This window comes from Pleurodeles waltl, chromosome 9 (genome assembly GCF_031143425.1).
Source record: "Pleurodeles waltl isolate 20211129_DDA chromosome 9, aPleWal1.hap1.20221129, whole genome shotgun sequence".
NCBI classification, from domain to species: Eukaryota; Metazoa; Chordata; class Amphibia; order Caudata; family Salamandridae; genus Pleurodeles; species Pleurodeles waltl.
In genome coordinates, this window is record NC_090448.1 from 333,255,678 (window position 1) to 333,276,470 (window position 20,793).

Below are 20,793 nucleotides of genomic sequence, written 5' to 3' on the forward strand. Positions count from 1 at the left end.
CAGAACATAAGTTACGTCCTTGGCACAGCAGCGCTGCAGCCGGCACTGAAGGGGATTTAAGAGGGCTATTATATGTTTTTTCTGCAGGAGATAAACATTCCAAGTGTGTCTTATAGTGTAGGTCTGGTACGATATACACTTACATGGTAAAGAGGTATTATTCAATAGCATGCTTGCTGTTCTGTGTTCCAGCAGGGTAGTACTTGCAGTTTCGATCTACATATTAGAACAAATACATTTATATTTATTACCTCATTTGGTAATACTATCCTGCGGTCATGGGTAGATATTTTTACTCATATTTTCTTTAATTTTGTGATATCATTGCTGTGGTCCTTTCCACAGTATTGATGAGGTGTTAGTGCATGGGTTTGGATCCCCTTAGGAGAGCGAGTAGCTTAATATTAGTCCTGTTAAGTTCGCCTTTAACACAGATTGGTCATGTTAGCATGGTTTCTCCTTTTTCCATGTTTTTGAGTGTTCATGACTCCTTGTACGTGGTTGTTTCCATGGGTCTTAGGTCGTGAAATATGTTAAGGCTCACTTACATTATTTGCTCTAGACCAATTTTGCCCTAGGGACACATTTTTAATGGTATTGATCATGGGTGATACTATCTCCATGCTATTAACTCTTGGATGAACTTTTATTACTGTGTGCCTTTACACAGTTCTTTTACTAACAAGAATATACTTCCTTCTCGATATTCTTATGAATGCCTGGTCTATTCTTCTTGTACTAGACCAGTTTTCTTCTGGTTAGAATTTTTCAATGTTTTTGGGTCACGTCTGACACACAGTTGACATACTAACATTGAGGAGCTTATTCCCATGCTTTTCTTGTCTTATGGCTTTATTTACGTGTGGTTCCTTCCACAGCTTTTGATGTTGTAGAGTATAATATCACTCACCTTCATTATTATCATTGTCTGGTCTTTTTCTCTTGTTCTAGACCGGTTTTGTGATAATGCAAGACTTTTGTGAAAGTTTCCGTTGGCAGTCCCTCTTCCAGGTTACTATGTTTTGAAATCTGATTCTAAAGTAAGGACTCTGCAGCTCGATGCCTCTATCAGATGAACAAGTTACTTACCTTTGGTAACGTATTATCTGGTAGTGACAGGATCTAGCCGCAGATTCCTTAACAACCCTTCCATCATCCTGCGAACTGAGTCCTCTGTGTTCTTGGAAGATTTTGTTTGGGAAATCAACACCTAGAATTAAGAATTCAGTGATTAATTGATCAATGGTGTCTTTTGTTCAAATCACACTGTTTCAATAGGCAGTTTCTATGTGTGGCTCCACATTTTGAGCGTGGAAGATAGTCATGAAAGAAACTGACATTGACGAGAGGGTTGTATGGACTCTGCTGACGTCACATCCATTGGACGACGTCAATCCAGACTCCACCGCTGCGCAGAAGTACTATGGTGAAAAAGGTTTCCGGGTCCAGAGTCGCACCTGGGAAAGATTCTAAAGTTAAGAATGTGCGGCTCGATCCTGTCTCTACCAGAAGTTAAGTAACTTGTTCACCTGGGACACGTAAATTAATTGCTACCAGTGGGCCTGCAGCACTTATTGTGCCACGCTCCTAAGTAGCCCTCTAAAAAGTATCCAGGCCTGGCACTACAGCCTATTTGCAGTGTCACACTGCCATGTCTACTTGCCACTTAAGTCCCCTTGCCAAGCCTAAAACTCCCCTTTTATTACATAGTGGTCACCCTAAAGTAGGCCCTAGGTAGCCCGCAGGGGGCAGTGTAATTGAAATGTTGGACTGTATTCTAAGTTTTACATGTGCTGATAGTGAAAAAACTCCTAAATTCATTTTTCACTATTGTGAGACCTCTCCCATAGCATTCAGTTGGGGATTCCTTATTACCTTTAATAAGCTGTAATTCCTAATTAAGAGGCGGTAAATAAGTCTGCTTTGTTACCTATGGAGTTGTAATGATAAACCCTCTTCAATGGTAAAGTCGGGTTTTTCCTTACAATTTCAAAAATGCCACTTTTAGAAAATTGGCATTTTCCTGCCCTTAGCCCTTTGTGCTTGCAGCCTGTCTTGGGTCACATGACTGGATGTAGCTGACAGACATTGCGAGTTACTCTCAGACAGTCACACAATAGTGAGATGAGGTGTGCCTCAATGGGGCCAATAATTGGCTTGATGGGGGTAGAGCTAAGCACAGCCCCAATTGAACCTAAATAGACTGTGCCTTGTCTACTCACAGTAGTCATAATGACCCAGTATTTTCACTGCAGCCAGCTTTGAGCCAACGCAGTCAAGAAATTCTAAGAACTTAAAAGAACCATTACCGAAACTTCTCCCACATTCTAGGAGAAGGGCACCAGAGTATAAAAATAGGGCCCTCTGACCCACTCTTCTGTTCACTACTGGACATGCAGAAAAACTCTGAAGACTACCTTATGTGTACCTTGTTAGAGTGCTCCTGTACCTGGAATGTCTGCTTTGCGGCCTGGACTCCGCTCTGAACCCATAGAGGCCAGCTCTGCTGTTGAGCCCTGCAGCTGCACCCAGGACTACAAGAAGTGACTCCAAGGGCTAGTTTTGTGTCTCCTGTTCAGAACCACAGGGACATAACAGGCTCCCACCATCTCTATCCTGCACCTGGACCCAGCCTGAGTGGGTCCTGAGCACCTAAGAGGTTACTGCACTCTCCTGGACTCTTGGTTGTGGTACTAAAGGTGACCAGATATTTGCCATTGACATTTTTATCTTTTAGGCGCTATTTTGAACCTTAAACTTTAAGAATTCATAACTCTGGTTGTACTGATTAGATTTTTGTTGTTTTTCTAAATTGGTTTAGGATTTGTCTTCTGTTGAGTTTTCCCTTTATTACTGTTTGTTTGCCGCATAAATACTTTACACGTTGCCTCTAAGTTATGCCTGATGGATTTGTTTTGTGCCAAGCTACGCAGGGTTAAGCATAGGCTAATATAGTGATTTTTTTTCTTTTTTTGTGGTTCACTCTGCAAGGATTGTGGCTGTTGCTTGACCAGGTCTCACCAACAATACCAATTTCTGACAGGACCGTATGGTTGAATCTTGAGATGCCTGCCATAAAGTAGGCAGATGAATTCTATACTACCTGGAACTTTTTAATGAGTGTCAAGGGCTTTTCCAGATAAGACAGTTGGCATATTCGAGCTAAAAAAAAACGATGGAGGCTCATGCCACCAAGTGCATATTCTCCGAATCTAGGTAGGGTAAAATTTGTGTGGAATTGATGACCGCAATCAAGCTCTGTTGATGCACAGTTGGTGACATCTGTTCCACCATTGAAGGTTGTCTGTCTGCCTTTACTCACAACTGTTGCGATTGCAAACTGGGTCCTCTTATCTTATGTTTCTGATATTCCTGGATTGAAAAGGGTGGTTAATGAAACTGTGGTGTGGGATGGTGGTATATAGCAAATTGTTAAGCTTTAGATGAACCCACAAATCTGACCAGATTTGTGTTTGCTTAGTGAGCAAATAAGTTAACTCCAAGCATTTATAAAAATTGGATGACCACTTGATAAATTGACATAATTGGTGACCAACTGTTTTGCATTTACATTCTACACCTTTCTGTTTCTTGGATTTTCTTTAACGCCTTGCTGCCTGCTCTTCTGGGTCATTTCTGGTCTTGCTTTTAGCTCTTGAGAACTCCATGATCAGCTTGTCTGTGTTGTTATTTTGGACTTATTTGCTTCCCTGTATCCTAGTGTGTCTTTTAAGCCTTGCTTTTTTACTGGGCTCTTTGAATTTATTTATCAATTTCTGGCCGCTATTTTTGTGTCATTTTCAAAATTCCACTTTCCTACTACACATAAAAGCAAGATTTCATTTATGGAAATTGCAAGGAACTCTATTCTGATATCAGTATCATTTTCCATGGGCAAATCAGGTTTAACTTACATTATCAATTAATATATTTTTCTTCAGATTCATTACCTACGTCTGACCATTGCTATCCTGAAGCATGAGAAGTCCCGGAAGTTTCTGCTCAACAATGTGCTGTATCCTTTATGTGTTCACTTTCTCAGGATAATGCCAAAACGGAATGCTATTATAAGGACTAGCTATACCATTTTTTGCTCCTAACTGTTTTTTTCCCTTTAGGAAATGGTGATTGTACCTACCAAAAAAGTCTGACTTCATAATTTTGAGTCCGTCATTCTAACTTCAAGACTGCAGAGAAAATAATGTGCAATCTGTCATCCTTTATAATCTCTTGCTTTAGTCACTCTTGGCCCAACTTAATGTTTGCCACCTGATAATTTGCCTAATTTTCCTTACTTCTCTGTGGATATTAACAAACATGTTACTTAGTGAGGCCCATTCTAACACAGACAGAAATGTTTGTCCTGTACTTCTGAGTATTTCAGGCATCTACTAGGCAGCCTTCTGGTCCACTTAGCACAAATCATTCCATTTTCAAATTTTTCATCCCATAAACTACCTACCATATATAAATATATAATAGGAAGGAAGCCTATCCCAGTAAGCTCTCTAGAAATAACCGTATTTTAGAACAGGTATCTCCAACGAGTAGCTTGTGAGCTACAAGTAGCTCTCTAACTATAACAAGTAGCTCTCCTGTGCACAGAAGACCCAACAAAATTAGAAGCTTTTGGTTAGTTGATGTTAATATGTGTACCAAAATTGAAAAGTGCATTCGGGATATAATTGTGTGAATTTTCAGAACTCAAAACTGATGTTTAGAGAACAATGGTTGGATTGCTCAAATATATTTAATAAGCTGATATTTGAGTGCTAAGTCATGAGGCATTGGGGAGACTTATTAATAATACTAAAACCCTGGTGCCAGGACATTGCAGCTATGGCTGTCATGTATTACCCATATAGAGGCAATTTCGTTGATAAAGTCTTTTCCACATTACTGATGGCAACCCTGCCCGCCATACTGAAGTGGTACTGTGGATAATCTTGCATATAGTGTCCACTTATGTAATGTTGTCTGACATGATCACTATTACCACACTAAAAATATTAAAGGCTCAATATGATTTTCATTGAACATAATTAGCTACAGAAAAGGTTTGAGACACCTGTTTCAGAAGGATTTAGCTTGTACCTGTACCCTTCCCTAAATGACAACACTAAAGGTTAAATTTCTGGTACACCTGGATTGGAATTGCTAATGCAGTCCAAAAATTATTGGCATATGCCTAGATCTAAATCTTAATAACGCATCCAGTTGTGATGGATGGAGATATCGGAATAGCTTGTGTTGTAGACATAACAGTGCTTCCATGCACAGGGCATAAAGGACTGGTGAAATTCTACATCTGGTTGTTAACCCCGCTGATAGCACGCTACAGGACAGTTGTCCCTTAAAACATGAAGGTTGTGATATAGTACATGGTTCCTCTCAAATAAATCACTTACGGGATAGCCATCTTTTTCAATAAGAACCAATAAGAAATTCAACTCCACCTGATCAACTGCTGTTATGCCGTAACACTGCTGAGGATATATAAAGTAGATCATATAATGGACTCAAGATCTGGCACCAAGCATCCTTGAACAAAAATGCCGTGTGATCTGCCCTACATTTCCAAACATGAATTCAGAGTTGCTCATACAGGATTGAATTGCAAGACTGATAGACCAAGATTGCTGCAGGTGATCATCAGTTATGACAATCGTATTTAAAAAAAAAAAGTGCCAGTCCTTGAATACTTTCATGAAATAAAAAGTGATTGTGACATTTGTAACCTAAATGTTCTAGCTAGTCATTCAGATATGCGTTACCGTTATCCCTTCAAACTATGACTTGTTGCAAACAGCGGTGGTTTCTCTTTTAGGACTGAAGGGCTGAGGGGCTGCGCCCCTGTGAAATCTCTACACATTTATATAAAAAAAATATTAAATAGATAGATTTGTTCCGAGATGCAATAGTATCTCTAAACAAAATCGATGCATTTACGTCTGGGCTGTCTGTCCCAGGCTGCTTGCCCCCCTTGGCTTTGAAGCAGGAGGCGGAAGCCAGGTAGTAAATCATCTTTCTTCACTGTTACGCACAATGCAGGGCTGACTGCTCTAAAGCCCTTCATTTCCATTGTGGTCTATGGCAGTAATCACTAGAGGCCATTAACTCGTTTATGGTCACAGTTGTGGGCGCTGAAGTTTTCATCCCTGCGTGAGAGCAGCCATCTTTCATTCACAGGCATAGATCCCACTCTTTCCCCATTTGTCACGCAGTAGGAGTGGATGCAAGCACGTTTGATTTACTGCCTTGTCTTCGGTAATGGTAAGTGTTATAATTCTAATTTTATGTTAATTTTACTGTACTGAGACCCCTTGTCACACTAACGGAGACACCCTAGGCCCTGGCTGCAGATCACTGGCTCCTTTAGAGGTGGAGCTGCTGTATTTGTTTTCCCACAAAATTGTTCCAAAAGAGGAGAGGGTCCTTGTTCCCTTGCAAAATTGATCCAAATATCAGAGTTAAACACAAAGGGAGAAATATGTGCACACAGTAAAGGCAGTTATCTGCTGCATGGCGTTAAAATTGGCCCCGTCTTCATGCACTTAACATTAATGCCAAAAACATGGTTTGATATGCGAACAATGAATGTTAAAAACATTAAGTATCAAGGTAATGTGTTTCAGTGATTTACTTATTTCACGTTTTTCTTAATGTTGCATTGCCCAAGAGAGTTATCTGTTTCATCACGCTGTTTCTTTGCACTTTATTACTCTTGCATAGTACACACTTTGACTCAGGTGTCAGGTGTTTATGAAGGGCTTTGATTGAGAGGGCTGGTGCTGAGGCTGAAGGCAAAGTAAAGTGTCCGTCAGTAGGTTGGGCTCTCTGCCAAACATACAGAACAATGTTCATGTATTCCAGCTGCAAATGAAATGTAGATGTGTGTGAAGGAGTGCACAGAGGTCAAAATATTTAGAAGGCAAAAGGAAATAAAGTGCTTAAATGTGAATGAGTTCAGTGTTTGTTTGGGGTGGTAAAATGAAGGAGATACGAGGAAGTGCATTCAGGGGAGAGTGAAAAGAGGATGCTGAAGAGAAAAGAGAAGAGGTTGAAAATGTGCAGATGAATGAGATGTGAAGAGAAAAAGGCACACATATCAAAGATAAAGCGCGCATAACTGAAGGCCAATAGAATTGAAAGATTTCCAAATGATAATTATTTATAACTAATTGTGGTTACTCATTTATCTTAAACAGCTAACAACCATTGACAAAGCCAATAGTACTGACAGGTTTTAGGTATATGTCAGTTGTTGTTTTATATTTCTGGATGCAATACCATCTCGGGTGGCACACTACAGGAATCACAGAAATGTATTTTACATGTTCCTTTTAAGAGAGTCCCTACTTTTTTTCATCCCACTTAAAGACCTGTCTGCACATGTTTCTGTATGCCTGATTGCAGCCAGCAGCTGTGGGTGCTTCCTGAAGCTTGGTTAGAGTATTTTCTTCCAACGTTGATGCTGCATGCAGTGCAAGACACTCGCAAGCACACACTTTAAAGGAGCTGAAGTAGTCACGCTGTACAATTTGCACATGGAAGTAAATTGTTGAACATATTAATGCATTAAGATACGGGGCTGTTTTTAATGTGCTTAATATATCAAGATTGTACGTTCTCACTGCTTTATAAACCTTGCTTTCTCACTAAATTAACTTGCTTTCAAATGCACCATTTGTCAATCTTTTTTTCAATTTTTTTCTTGGGAGAATGACCCACCTTGAACCCCACGTTTGTACGTTAAGCTTGCTTGCTTCATTCACTACATAAGTTATACCCAACTTTTATGCCCCACCAATTTCAAATGTCACTAGCCGCCACTGGTTGCAAACATATGAAGTGACTGCACAGGCTTGTGCTGACATCAAGGATACCAATATCGCTCAAAGCCCCTTTGCGTCTAGCTGTATATTTTTGCTGGATGTACTTACAATTCAAATAGGTTCCTATGATTAAGGGGTTGGTATACGGTAGACGTAATGGGTCTAGACACTCAGTTATTCCAATTGGTGAAATTCTATTGACAGTTTTTAAAATGTGTGAGTATATATTAAGAATATAAACAGTGACTTACGGAGGAACAGGGGCCAACAAGAAGTCACGAATCAAAGAAAAGCTTCTGAAACTGTTATTTTCAAGTAATTAATGCGCTTACTGCAAGTGAGAGTATCTTCAGTACTGACATTAACCCAAATTATTGACTTGTGGCAATGCAGAGCTCCCCAAAGTACCCGTCCACTGTAATTCTTCAGGACCTTATAGAATGTGAAAAATATCTGGCCAGACCTGGTGAAGGTTACTGATTGTCTTTTAGCAAAAGGTAGGGTACATTTGGGAGGGTTACCAAATTCCCCAAAAATATATGTAAGGTATGTAATAAAACAATGGTATAAAAATGTTAAGGTGGTAAGAATTACGCTTGATATGAAACCTATGTATTGTGCTCCTAACTGTATCACTGACCAGAATGAAATTGGGAGACCCATATCTTATTTATCTTACCCTTAAATACATTGAGTTTCATGCAAGTTCAGCAGCAAGGGGCGTAGTTTCAGGGGACCTAGAAAGTGTGCATTAGCTAATAAATTGTTACCTTCTACAGACTGACAACATCTGCTGTGCAAAATACATTGCACTGGTTGACTGCAAGGCCTTGCCTGTAGACTAGCCCGGGTATGGTTTTGTTTTTTTATTTACTATTTTTTTTAAATCTATTTTTGAAAAGTTCTGTTTTATGTACTTCACGGACCGAACTTTGGTGCCACAAACTCAGAATTGACAGTGGGAGATAAAAACTTCCTTGTCCAAAGGTGGTCAGGATTTTATATTTAAATCTAGTCTACCGGCAGCATCAGACATGGTATTGAGGACGGTGCACAGACTAGCTGTCCAGATATCTATCTTTCAACCCTATCAAGCACACTGACACATTATTATAATGCTAATTTCTTAAAAACTACTGAATAGATTTACACCAAACTAAGCAGTGACACTTTATTGAGAAATGTTTTAATTTTATTCAAAGTTTGCTGCTGTTCCGCTACAGGTTTCTTTCTGTAGTGTAGAGCAAAGGTTCCTATTCGAGTGAATATGTGAAGTACACCCCTTAAGTGTTGCCCCTCTTTGATAGGTTTGCATGAAACTCATAATATCACAAGTAAGCTAAACATATAAAAGTGTCTGGCATATGTGCAGATCCATAAAAAGGCCAAAGGTATTGGCAAATAAATTACTTGCCACCCCCCACAACACATTCCCCCCGCCCACCTCCCTTTTTACCTGTAATTCCCTTTCCATCCCCACCCCGAATGTTTGTGAAACGTGAATGCCTAAGACTGGGATTATCTGTGTTTACAGCCAAACATCTTGTAGATTCATTGAAGCACACTAAAGTCATTAGCACATTAAATTTATTTTGTCTCTCTTTTTGACTTTGCTCCCTCCCGTCACTTAATCAATCTATTCAACCTTGCCATGTCCATGTCTGCCAAGTTTCATGTGCATTTGTCATATGGTGAACTAGTTATAGGCAAATGAATGCTTTGACTTCCCTTTTTAATTGTGTCCCCCTTGACGAACCTGCACAAAGTTAAACATCCCAGGACTTACTGAAACATGATAGGCAGAACTCATGCAAATACTGCAAACAAGCGCTAGAGATATAGGTGCATCAAAAACGTGTAGACTATTTATGCGTTTGCCGGGCACTTTTTAAACGTTAAAGGCCAGATGTTATCACATTAGGAATACTGTTTTCCTAATTGCAAATCTCTCTGAATCGCAATTAGGAAGCTGGTCTTCCTAATGTAAGAAACTCTTTTGAGTTTCATTAGCAATTCCTAGTGGTTTGTAAATAGACCGATCTCATGCATATTATTGAGATAGGTCACAGTTTGCAACCCATTAGGAGTCGCATCCATCACAGGGATGGTGGCCTGCTGAGTTCAGTAGACCACCATGTCTGTGATTGCTTTTTAATAAAGCAATCTTTACTTTTTATTTTTTTAATGCAGCCCGTTTTACCTGAAAGAATTCAAAAAGAAAAAAATTAACTTTGCAGCTTCATTTTTCAAGTTTAGGTAGTTGTCCGTGGCCCACTACTTGCACTTCCTAATGTTTTTTTGTTTTTTTAATTCTCAGGAGGGGCCCCCAATGGATTACCACCAGTTTTAAACTGGTGTTAAACTATTACGGTTTTGTGACAGTAATTCAGTCGGTACACAGTAATACATACCATAGCAATCTGGTGTTTTGAAGGGGCTCCCTAAACATGTCCCTTCCGAATACTGAATCATAAATGAAAAGTGCGATTCAAGTTACCATAGAAAAACAATTTTCCCGATCACAAATGGCCTGATTCTGTGAATCCAGCCATTTGCGCTTGAAAAAATGCTTTGTACATCTGGCCCTAATTTTGCCCCCCTATTGAGTGGATTTACACTAAATCAAACAAAATGTCTTGAGTAAAGATATGCTTTTATGCCAAGTTGGGTGTGATTACTTTCAGTTGTTCTATTCTGTGTCAAGGAGCAAAGGATCCTTTGGGAGGTAAAATGGGAAATGTCACTTTTGGCCCCTAATTGACAGTTTTGCATCAAATCTTGCCATTAGGACCCCTAACTTTGATTTACAGTTATTGGTAAGTTTCCTGCAGATTCGTTGAGCGATGTTTTTAAGAAAACAAAAACAAAAATGCCTTTTTAATATTGTGTGTGTGTGCATTATAGTTATACTTACAAAGCCATTTAGCATTTGTTAACAGTCTGAATTGCTATTTTGGGCTGCTTAGAAATGTTAAATGGGCTTTTGAGATGTACAAAACCCCTTAGGAAATCGAAGTAGAAATCACATTCTTGATTCCCAAATAGGGAAATGGTCACAAGTGGGGATTTCCAAAGCCCATGTACACAGCATTTCCTAAATGCCAAATTGGCATCTAGGAAAAATCGATTATCATCAACTCCAAGTCGATGATAACCATGTGCAATTTAAGAAAAAAAAAAAAAGCACCGAAAGATGCTTTTTCCAAAAGTTCAATAGAACACACACATGCCCCTAGGTCACATGTGTGCTATACATGTGCACCGCTATTTGTGGGGTGCCTCACAGGGGACCTATTGTCCATAACCATCCCTGGTTTTGCATTTCCGAAATAGCAAGTTCTTGATAGGAAATTGCTAATTGGGAAATGAAAAACTGGGCCATTGGAACAAATGAATAGGATTTCCCAATTGGGCTTCGGATCCATGTGCTAGGTATGCACATTTTTTATTTCTTTAAAAGCTCATAAACTACTGAATTGTTTTGCACCAAAAAACAAAAAGAGGTCTTTCTGGACCAATATCTAGCTCTCTGCTAAATTTGGTGTAAATCTGTGTAGCAGTTTGGGCTGTAGTTGTGTTTAAAAAAAAGAAAATAATAATAATAAATCCCCATAGACATTGCATGGGGAAAAGGCTTTTTATAAACCCAGCCCCTGCTTGAGGAATCACTGCAAACCTTTCTTTAGAAAATTGTCTCTATGAGAGAGACAGAGATCGTGAGATTGAGAGATCGTGAGATTGAGAGATCGCGAGATTGAGAGATCGTGAGATTGAGAGATCGTGAGATTGAGAGATCGCGAGATTGAGAGATCGCGAGATTGAGAGATCGCGAGATGGAGACATCGCGAGATGGAGACATCGCGAGATGGAGACATCGCGAGATGGAGACATCGCGAGATGGAGACATCGCGAGATGGAGACATCGCGAGATAAAGAAAGAGCGATTAAGAGATTCCTTGGAAATTTTCCTCACTAAGAACCTTGCTCTGTTTGACAGATCACAATGAAACTTTGCAGAACAATTAGTTTTTTTTGTTTTTTTTGCACTGAAGGGCAGTGCAAAGTTTTACAGTGATTTAAGAAAAAAGGGGGTCAGAAAACACATTTTCCTACATACATTTTCAATATACTTTTTGGACATTTTAGATGGACGAAGCAATAAAACGGCTCGACGGATTTTAATGAAATGTGGCAGAAATATAGTTTTGATGTGGAAAGGATCCTTTTTCATATTTAAAGTGAATTGGTTCAGTGCTTTTTCAGTTATAAGGCACAAAAAAACAGTGATATTTCAAGGGGGGGGTATACTGCAGTAGTACAGTGGCACTACTGCAGAACATGGAGATGATTAAACACAATAAGATTGGCTAATAAAAGCCTTTCCAAAACAAAACTGCAGCCATCTTGATTACAGCACAGTTTTACTGTGTTGTGTGTTTGAATATAAAATGGAAGTAATTACTTACGATGCACTTCACACAAAATAAAAATACTACTGTAGAAAATTGTGTAGTGGTAGGGAAAGTTAGAAGAATTATACAGTTACAGCTTTTTTTTTTTCAAATGTATGGAGTTCTGTGGTACTACTGTGGTAAAATCTAGGAAGTATTTTAAAACCACTCAGAATTCTGATGTATGGAAAAGTTGTGTGTGTTATGAGTGGGGTGTGTACCTGTGGTGCCTCTGTGTGTTTGTGAGTGTGTAACATTTTTAGTAATAAAGGTTCAAACCAATAAAAGAAATGCTTCTCCCGCAATCGCACATCTGCACTCCAAAGGGAATACCATGTAGAAATGTTTATTAAGTTTAGGCAAACATAATTTGATAACCTGTTTTGAACTTAAAATTCCAAAACGATTTACTTCCATTTTATACTTCATAGTAAACATTAAAATAGGACACAATGTTATCATTTAAAAAATGTACTGAAAATTAAATGGAAGTACATATGTTCCTAGGGCAGGAGTTGAACCCACAGCTGTTTTGTGTACTAGGATGCATAATAACTATTTGGTTGTACAGATGTAGAGACCAGATAATCTTTAACATTTCCAATTATGAACAAATACATCTGATAGAGACTTCTAGCTGCTGATTCCTTACCAGTGCATTTCCTGACTTCAACTTGGAATCCAGAATTTTTTGCTGAGCAGTACTCTGTGCACGCTGTCTGATAGCTTCGGTCAAATCTGCGTGCATTGTTCGGATCCGCGTTGGAGTCATCTGTGACGTCACGGTCGCCTATAAAGGCACTGCCCAGGCGCGCATATGTCAGTTCTTTTCCTTCCCCGCCAGTTAGGCGCCAGTCCAGATTCGAGCTACCCTCTGCCTTTTTTGGCAGGCCTTTTTTGACCTATTTGTTGAGTCTTTTGGAGTCTGTGCAGGATGACATTGAGGAAGACTGGGTTCATGCCATGTGGCACCTGCCATCGCTCCATGTCAGTGACAGACCCCCACCAGGTATGTCTCTAGTGGCTCGACAGAGACCACAACTCAAAGTTGTGTTCTGACTGCCGGGCCATGGCCTCGAAAGCTTTGATAGAGCGGTCTCTGAAGCTCATGGCGGCCAGCAGTTGACTAAGGTTGGCGCGACACCTAGGAGGTCACGGTCCCTATAAAAGCAGAGACCGTGGGACCGCTCCAGGAGCCCAAAGTCCCCTTCTTCTTACTCAAGGTCCTCCAGGCACTCGGGAAAGAGGCTCAAGAAGAAGAAGTCCATGCAGACTTTTACTTTACCACATCTGTCTGCCGACGAGGCATCTCAGGAACGTCGACGTTCCAGGTACAGTTTGTGGAATTGATGCCAGGGCCGACTTCGAGCCTCCCCCCCCACCTTTTCTGGGATCTGGACTGACCCCCGCTCAGCTAAGAGAGCTTACCGACACCATGCATCTCGTATTTGAGCAGGCTACCCCTGCTGGTGCGCCCTTGGGCCCTGTGGGGCCGGCAGGGGCCCCATCGGGTTTGACACTGGCGGCTTCGGCCTAGGCGCTGTTGGGGACTCCAGATTTGATACTGGATAAGGGGCGATGCGGAGTTCACAGTCGGTCTCGGCCGGTGCCGCTCCTGACGTCGACGCTCTCTGCTTTGTCGGCACCTATCCATGGAGCCAGCCCCTTCCTTATCCCAGATGATCCATAGTTGGAACAAAGTGGTACAACGCTGAATCCGACTTCGACGGCGCGGACAGGGGTCAGATCAGTACCTGAGGCTTATTCTGAGCAGCCAGGTACAGGGGAGGAATAGAAGGGGTCCTATGACCCTCTAGAGTATGGATTGGAATATATGGACTGGTATGAGGAACTAGGGGAAGCCAGTGGACTGAATACTTCCCCAGATACTGGCATGTTCTCACCTCCTACCATGGCTACGGAGAAGGGAGCTTCATAAGCTATGGTGGGTTGTAGGGCAGCGGAGGTCTTGGACCTAGATTTGCTTAAGTGCCAGTCAGGACTAACCTCCTGACTGATGTGCTTCACCCGGGGGTTTCCACATCAGAGCCGATGTTACCCTTCAATGAAGCCCTCACTGATGTCCTGCTGGGGACGTGATTCAAACCCAGCACAGGGGCTCCTGTTAATAGGACTATCGGCCACTGCAATAGACCAGCTCCAAACGATCCTAATTTCCTCACCCACCACCCCACCCCGGAGAGCTTGGTGGTCCAGGCCTCCACTTTTCATGGTGCCTTTCCTTCCGCTTCCCCGGTTAAGGAATCCAAGAGACTGGATCAGCTTGGAAAGAAAATGGTCCGTGCACACCTCATGCTTTTTGGGCCGTTTTTACCATACTTTTTGGTATACGGTGGTACAGGTGTTGCCCCCGGTCCCGGAGCGTGCGCCGGACACTCTCACACCAGCTGTAAAAGATGGCAGAGATGCAGCCAAGTTTACGATACGTTGTGGTTTGGACACAGCTGACTCGCTGGGAGGGTGATTTTTATCAACAGTGACCCTTCGACACCATACCTGGCTCCATACGTCTGGCTTTTCGGGGGATGTTCAGGCAAACCTTATGGACATGCTCTTTGATGGCTTGCGCCTATTTGGAGAAAAGGCAGACTCATCGCTTGAGCGGTTCAAGGACTCTCGAGCTATAGCCAGGTCCTTGGGCGTCTTTGCGCCTGCTCGCCAGCAGTCTGCCTTTCACACCTTTCGAGTTTTTGGAAGGGGTGTGATACCACACCACCCACAAGTCAACCATCATCCTCCGTCAACACAGGATCCAGTGTGAGGACAGGACGAGGTCGTGGTACCTTCAGACGCAGAGGGTCTAGCCAGAGGTCGGCCACCACCCAGCCTCTCTCTTCCACAGCGCCCAAGTCCTCCTAGTATGATATGCAAGACCATACTTGTCCAGTTGAAGAGAAGATTCAATTTCAACTCCCTCACAGGGGGTCCATAACATTGGACAAATGGGTCTTGTAGCTCATACAGAAGGGCTATTTCCTCCCCTTCCAGTCTTTCCCGCTCTCTATGCCGCCATTAAAAAAAACGGTTGATGGAGGATCACTTAATCTTGCTTTGCGAGGAAGTTACAGCTCTCTTGGCCGAGAGCCATAGAAAAGGTCCTGATGTCAGAAGTAGGCAGTGGTGGTTATTCCTGCTACTTTTTTATTCTAAAAAAGAAGGGACTTCGCTATATCTTGGATTTAAGGGATGTCAGTATCTTCCTCAAAAAGGAGAAATTCAAGATGCTCACTCTTGCTCATGTCTTGTCTGCCCTAGACCAAGGAGACTGGATGGTAGCGTTGGACTTGCAGGATGCATATTTTCACATCCCCATCCTGCCTTCCCACAGGCGCTAGTTGAAGTTCAAGTGGGCCACGAGCACTTTCAGTTTACCGTGCTTCCTTTTGGTCTCACCAGTGCCCCTCTAGTGTTCACCAAAGTGATGACAGAGGTAGCAGCTCATCTGCGCAGGTTAGGGATTTCAGTCTTCCCCTACCTGGACGACTGGCCTTTGAACGACGCTCCTATGCCCCAGGCTCTCGTTCACCACCTTCAGACTACGGCGAACCTTCTGCATTCACTGGGGCTCACTATAGACGTGCCGAAGTCACACCTGAATCCGTCTCAGAAGCTCCCTTTCATCTGAGCCATTCTGGACAGAGTGCAGTTTCAGGCTTATCCTCCTGAGCAGCAAGTCCAGGATATTGAGGTTATGATACCAATGTTTCGGCCTCTGTCCTGGATTTTGGTGAGACAGACTCTGAGGCTCTTGGGACTCATGACCTCCTGCACCCTGTCAGTGAAGCATGCCAGAAGTCATATGAGGGCTCTGCAGTGGGACCTGAAGTTCCAGTGGGTGCAGTATCAGGAGAATCATACCGGCACGGTTCAGATCTCAGAGGGAACTGTAAAAGACCTGCAGTGGTAGTTAGTGAACTGTGATTGGGTCAGAGGCAGACTCCTCTCACTTTCCCAGCCAGATCGCACAGTGGTGACAGAAGCGTCACTTCTGGGATGGGGCAACCATTTGGGTGAGGCAGAGATCGGAGGTCTCTGGTCTCCGGCAGAATCAGGACTCCATATCAGCTTACTGGAGCTCCTGGCGATCCGACTGGTATTGAAAGTATTTCCTCCTGGTGTGAAAGGGAAAATAGTGCAGATGTTCATGGACAACACACTGCAATGTGGTACTGCAACAAGCAGGGTAGTGTGTGGCCGTGGACACTTTGTCAAGAGGCTCTGCGTCTCTGGATATGGCTGGAACAGCAGGGCATAACCCTGGTGGTTCAACACCTGGAGGTTCTCTGAACGCCAGGGCGGATAAACTCAGCCATCGGTGCCTGACAGATCACGGACAGTATCTCCACCCAGAGGGGGTGCAAGGACTCTTTCAGCAGTGGGGAGAGCCTTGGTTAGATCTATTCGCCTCCGCAGAGAATGTGCAATGTCAGCAGTATTGCGCATTAAAGTTTCCAAGGTGGCTCTCGCTCAGCTACACTTTTCGAGTGGAATTCAGGCCTCATGAACGCCTTTCTGGCCATACCACTTCCGCCGAGAGATCGCAAGAAGATCAAGAACGTCCGGGCCCAAGTAATCCTAGTAGCTCCGGAGTGGGCAAGTAGTTTAGTAGCTCGAGTTTCCAAAAATGAGCATCAATCCTCCAGTCCGGTTGTCCCTTTGGGAGAATCTTCTGTCGCAGCAGCAGGGGAAGGTTCTCCACCCGAACCTCTCAACTGTGTCTACATGCGTGGAGATTGAGCGATGACAGTTGGTGGCTTTTGACCTTCCTTCCTTCCGAAGTCGGTAAAAATATTTTGGCAGCCAACCGTCCCGCCACTAAAACGGTGTACGCCTGCCGTTGGAAACACTTTGGATATTATTGTACAGAAAGGTCTATTGATCCTCTTTCTGCTTCTCTTTCTAATATCCTTTTCTTTTTACTAGCCATGGCCCAACAGGGTTCTGCCTTGGACACTCTCAAGGGCTTTCTTTCTACCATATCGGCATTTCTTTGGCTACCTGATCAGCGTACACTTTTTGAATCTCCCATTGTACATAGTATCCTCAAAGGGCTTGTACATATGTTTCCCCGTACGCCCTTTGTTATGCCCCAATGGGACTTAAATCTGTTCCTCACATTTCTAATGTGTGCTCCTTTTGAGCCCTTACACAACTGTCTCCTACGGCTGCTCACCATCAAAACAGCCTTCTTAGTGGCAATAACATCTGCCAGGAGAGTTAGTGAGATGCAGCCTCTTTCATCCAAGCCACTGTATCTCACTATGTTCCCAAACAAGGTGGTTCTCAGAACTCGTGCCTCTTTCCTCCCTAAGGTGGTAACCCCATTTCATCTGGGTCAGAATATCACCCTGTCCACCTTCTTTGCTCCACTGCATCCCTCTAAAGAAGAGGAGCTACTCCACTGGCCTTGACCGCACAAAAAGGTTTCAAGTGGATGACCAACTCTTTATGGGGTACGTGGGAGCAAAGAAGGGTCAGGCAGTGCAGAAGCGAACCATTTCTTGCTGAGTCGTTCTCTGCATCAAGATCTGCTACATATTGGCCAGGAACCAGCCTCCTCAGGGCTTGAGGGTTCCTCTCCCAATTATAAAGCTGCTACTACTGCCCTAGCTCGGACGTTCCAGTCGTGGATATTTGTCAACCAGCAGTGTGGGCATCCTTTCACACGTTTGTGAAACATTGCCTGGACAATTTGGTACGGAGAGACAGACCCCTTGCCCATTCAGTGCTACAGGACTTTTTAATGTAAATAGAGGTATCCGCAACCCACCGTAAGGAGGTTGTGGCATGGGTATCTATTCAAAGGTAAAGAATAAGCAGCTAGAACTCTCTAGCGTGGAAGTTTGTAGGTAAAAGAACTGACATAAGCTCGCCCCGGGTTGGAGCCTTTATGTGACGTCACAGACAGCCCCAATGAGGCTGATGACGCATGCGGAACCCAAACTACACCACCTGACAGCGTGTGCAGGGTACTGCTCAGCAAAAAATTCCGGATTCCAAGCTGACGCCAGGAAATTCAAAGGTAGGAATCTGCAGCTTGATACTTTATACCAGATAATGCATTATTGAAGGTAAGTAACTTGTTTGTTAAGCCCTTGTGGGTTGTTTCACTTTGCATGGAAGTAAGTTATTAATGGCTTTCAGCAGAAATTATACAAATGTTGTTATTCTACCTTTTGAACTATTGAAGAAAACCTACAAGCACAGACCTTCTTCACCGCTCACTGTACCCTCTGCTCCATCTCCCTCACAGGGCAGACCTCCTCTTGAAGTTGCAGGAGCAGGTTCTATACCTCCACCTCCAGAGCCTTCACCTACATAACTGGAGAGTGAAAGGGGCAACCTGAGTTCTTTTGCTCTCTCTCCCCCCCGATGTGGTGGATGTTATTTTGTTGGCCAGAAAATCCACCAAATCAGTTTATTCTGGAAGATGGACTACGTTTGTAGAGTGGTGTAGTAAGAATTCTGTTGATCCTTTAAAGGCCCATTTAGCTGATAATTTGTATTTTACACTTTCCTTGGTGCAGCAAGGCTGTGCAGATGCAACAGATAAAGGCTATTTGTAAGGAAATGCCTCCTTGGCATGGTTACCCCCTGACTTTTTGCCTTTGCTGATGCCAAGTTATGATTTCAAAGTGTGCTGAGGCCTGCTAACCAGGCCCCAGCACCAGTGTTCTTTCCCTAAAACTGTACCTTTGTTTCCACAATTGGCACACCCTGGCATCCAGGTAAATCCCTTGTAACTGGTACTCCTGGTACCAGGGGCCCTCATGCCAGGGAAGGTCTCTAAGGGCTGCAGCATGTCTTATGCCACCCTGGAGACCTCTCACTCAGCACAGACCCACTGTTTGCCAGCTTGTGTGTGCTGGTGGGGAGACAATGACTAAGTCGACATGGCACTCCCCTCAAGGTGCCATGCCAACCTCACACTGCCTATGGCATAGGTAAGTCACCCCTCTAGCAGGCCTCACAGCCCTAAGGCAGGGTGCACTATACCATAGGTGAGGGCATAGGTGCATGAGCACTATGCCCCTACAGTGTCTAAGCAAAACCTTAGACATTGTAAGTGCAGGGTAGCCATAAGAGTATATGGTCTGGGAGTCTGTCATACACGAACTCCACAGCACCATAATGGCTACACTGAAAACTGGGAAGTTTGGTATCAAACTTCTCAGCACAATAAATGCACACTGACGCCAGTGTACATTTTATTGTGAAATACAACCCAGAGGGCATCTTAGAGATACCCCCTGAAAACATACCCGACTTCCAGTGTGGGCTGACTAGTTTTGCCAGCCTGCCACACACCAGACATGTTGCTGGCCACATGGGGAGAGTGCCTTTGTCACTCTGTGGCTAGTAACAAAGCCTGTACTGGGTGGAGGTGCTTCTCACCTCCCCCTGCAGGAACTGTAACACCTGGCGGTGAGCCTCAAAGGCTCACCCCCTTTGTTACAGCGCCACAGGGCACTCCAGCTAGTGGAGATGCCCGCCCCCTCTGGCCACGGCCCCATTTTTGGCGGCAAGGCCGGAGGAGATAATGAGAAAAACAAGGAGGAGTCACTGGCCAGTCAGGAGAAACCCTAAGGTGTCTTGAGCTGAGGTGTCTCTGACTTTTAGAAATCCTCCATCTTGCAGATGGAGGATTTCCCCCAATAGGATTAGGGATGTGCCCCCCTCCCCTCAGGGAGGAGGCACAAAGAGGGTGTAGCCACCCTCAGAGCTAGTATCCATTGGCTACTAACCCCCCAGACCTAAACACACCCCTAAATTGAGTATTTAGGGGCCCCCAGAACCAAGCAAGATAGATTCCTGCAACCTGAAGATGAAGAAGGACTGCTGACCTGAAAGCCCTGCGGAGAAGACTGAGACACAAACTGCTTTGGCCCCAGCTCTACCGGCCTGTCTCCCCACTTCAAGGAAAACTGCAACAGCGACGAGTTCCCCAGGGTCCAGCGACATCTGAAGCCTCAGAGGACTACCCTGCATCTAAAAGGACCAAGAACTCCCGAGGACAGCGGCTCTGCTCCAAAGAAGAAACAACTTTGCAACAAAGAAACAACTTTTAAAGGACTGCACGTTTCCCGCCGGAAGCGTGAGACTTTCCACTCTGCACCTGACGCCCCCGGCTCGACCTGCGGAGAAACAACACTACAGGGAGGACTCCCCGGCGCCTGCGACCCTGTGAGTAGCCAGAGTTTACCCCCCTGACCTCCCCAGCGACGCCTGCAGAGGGAATCCAGAGGCTCCCCCTGACCGCGACTGCCTGCTTCTAAGAACCCGACTCCTGGTAAAGACACTGCACCCGCAGCCCCCAGGACCTAAAGGATCCGACCTCCAGTGCAGAAGAGACCCCCAGGTGGCCCTCTCCCTTGCCCAGGTGGTGGCTACCCCGAGGAGCCCCCCCCTTTCCTGCCTGCTTCACTGAAGAGACCCCTGGGTCTCCCATTGAAACCCATTGCGAACCCAACACCTGTTTGCACTCT

At 43.8% G+C, this 20,793-nt stretch overlaps 1 protein-coding gene across 2 annotated transcripts in view; it reads left to right on the top strand.

Moving 5' to 3' along the window:
• RNF123 (ring finger protein 123) overlaps positions 1-20,793 on the top strand; it is a 1,441,353-nt gene that overhangs the window by 372,712 nt on the left and 1,047,848 nt on the right. For both annotated transcript variants that reach the window (XM_069206868.1, XM_069206867.1), the window contains exon 15: positions 3,942-4,015. In XM_069206868.1, the coding sequence (XP_069062969.1) occupies positions 3,942-4,015 (74 nt within the window). The remainder of the gene's footprint in view (positions 1-3,941; positions 4,016-20,793) is intronic.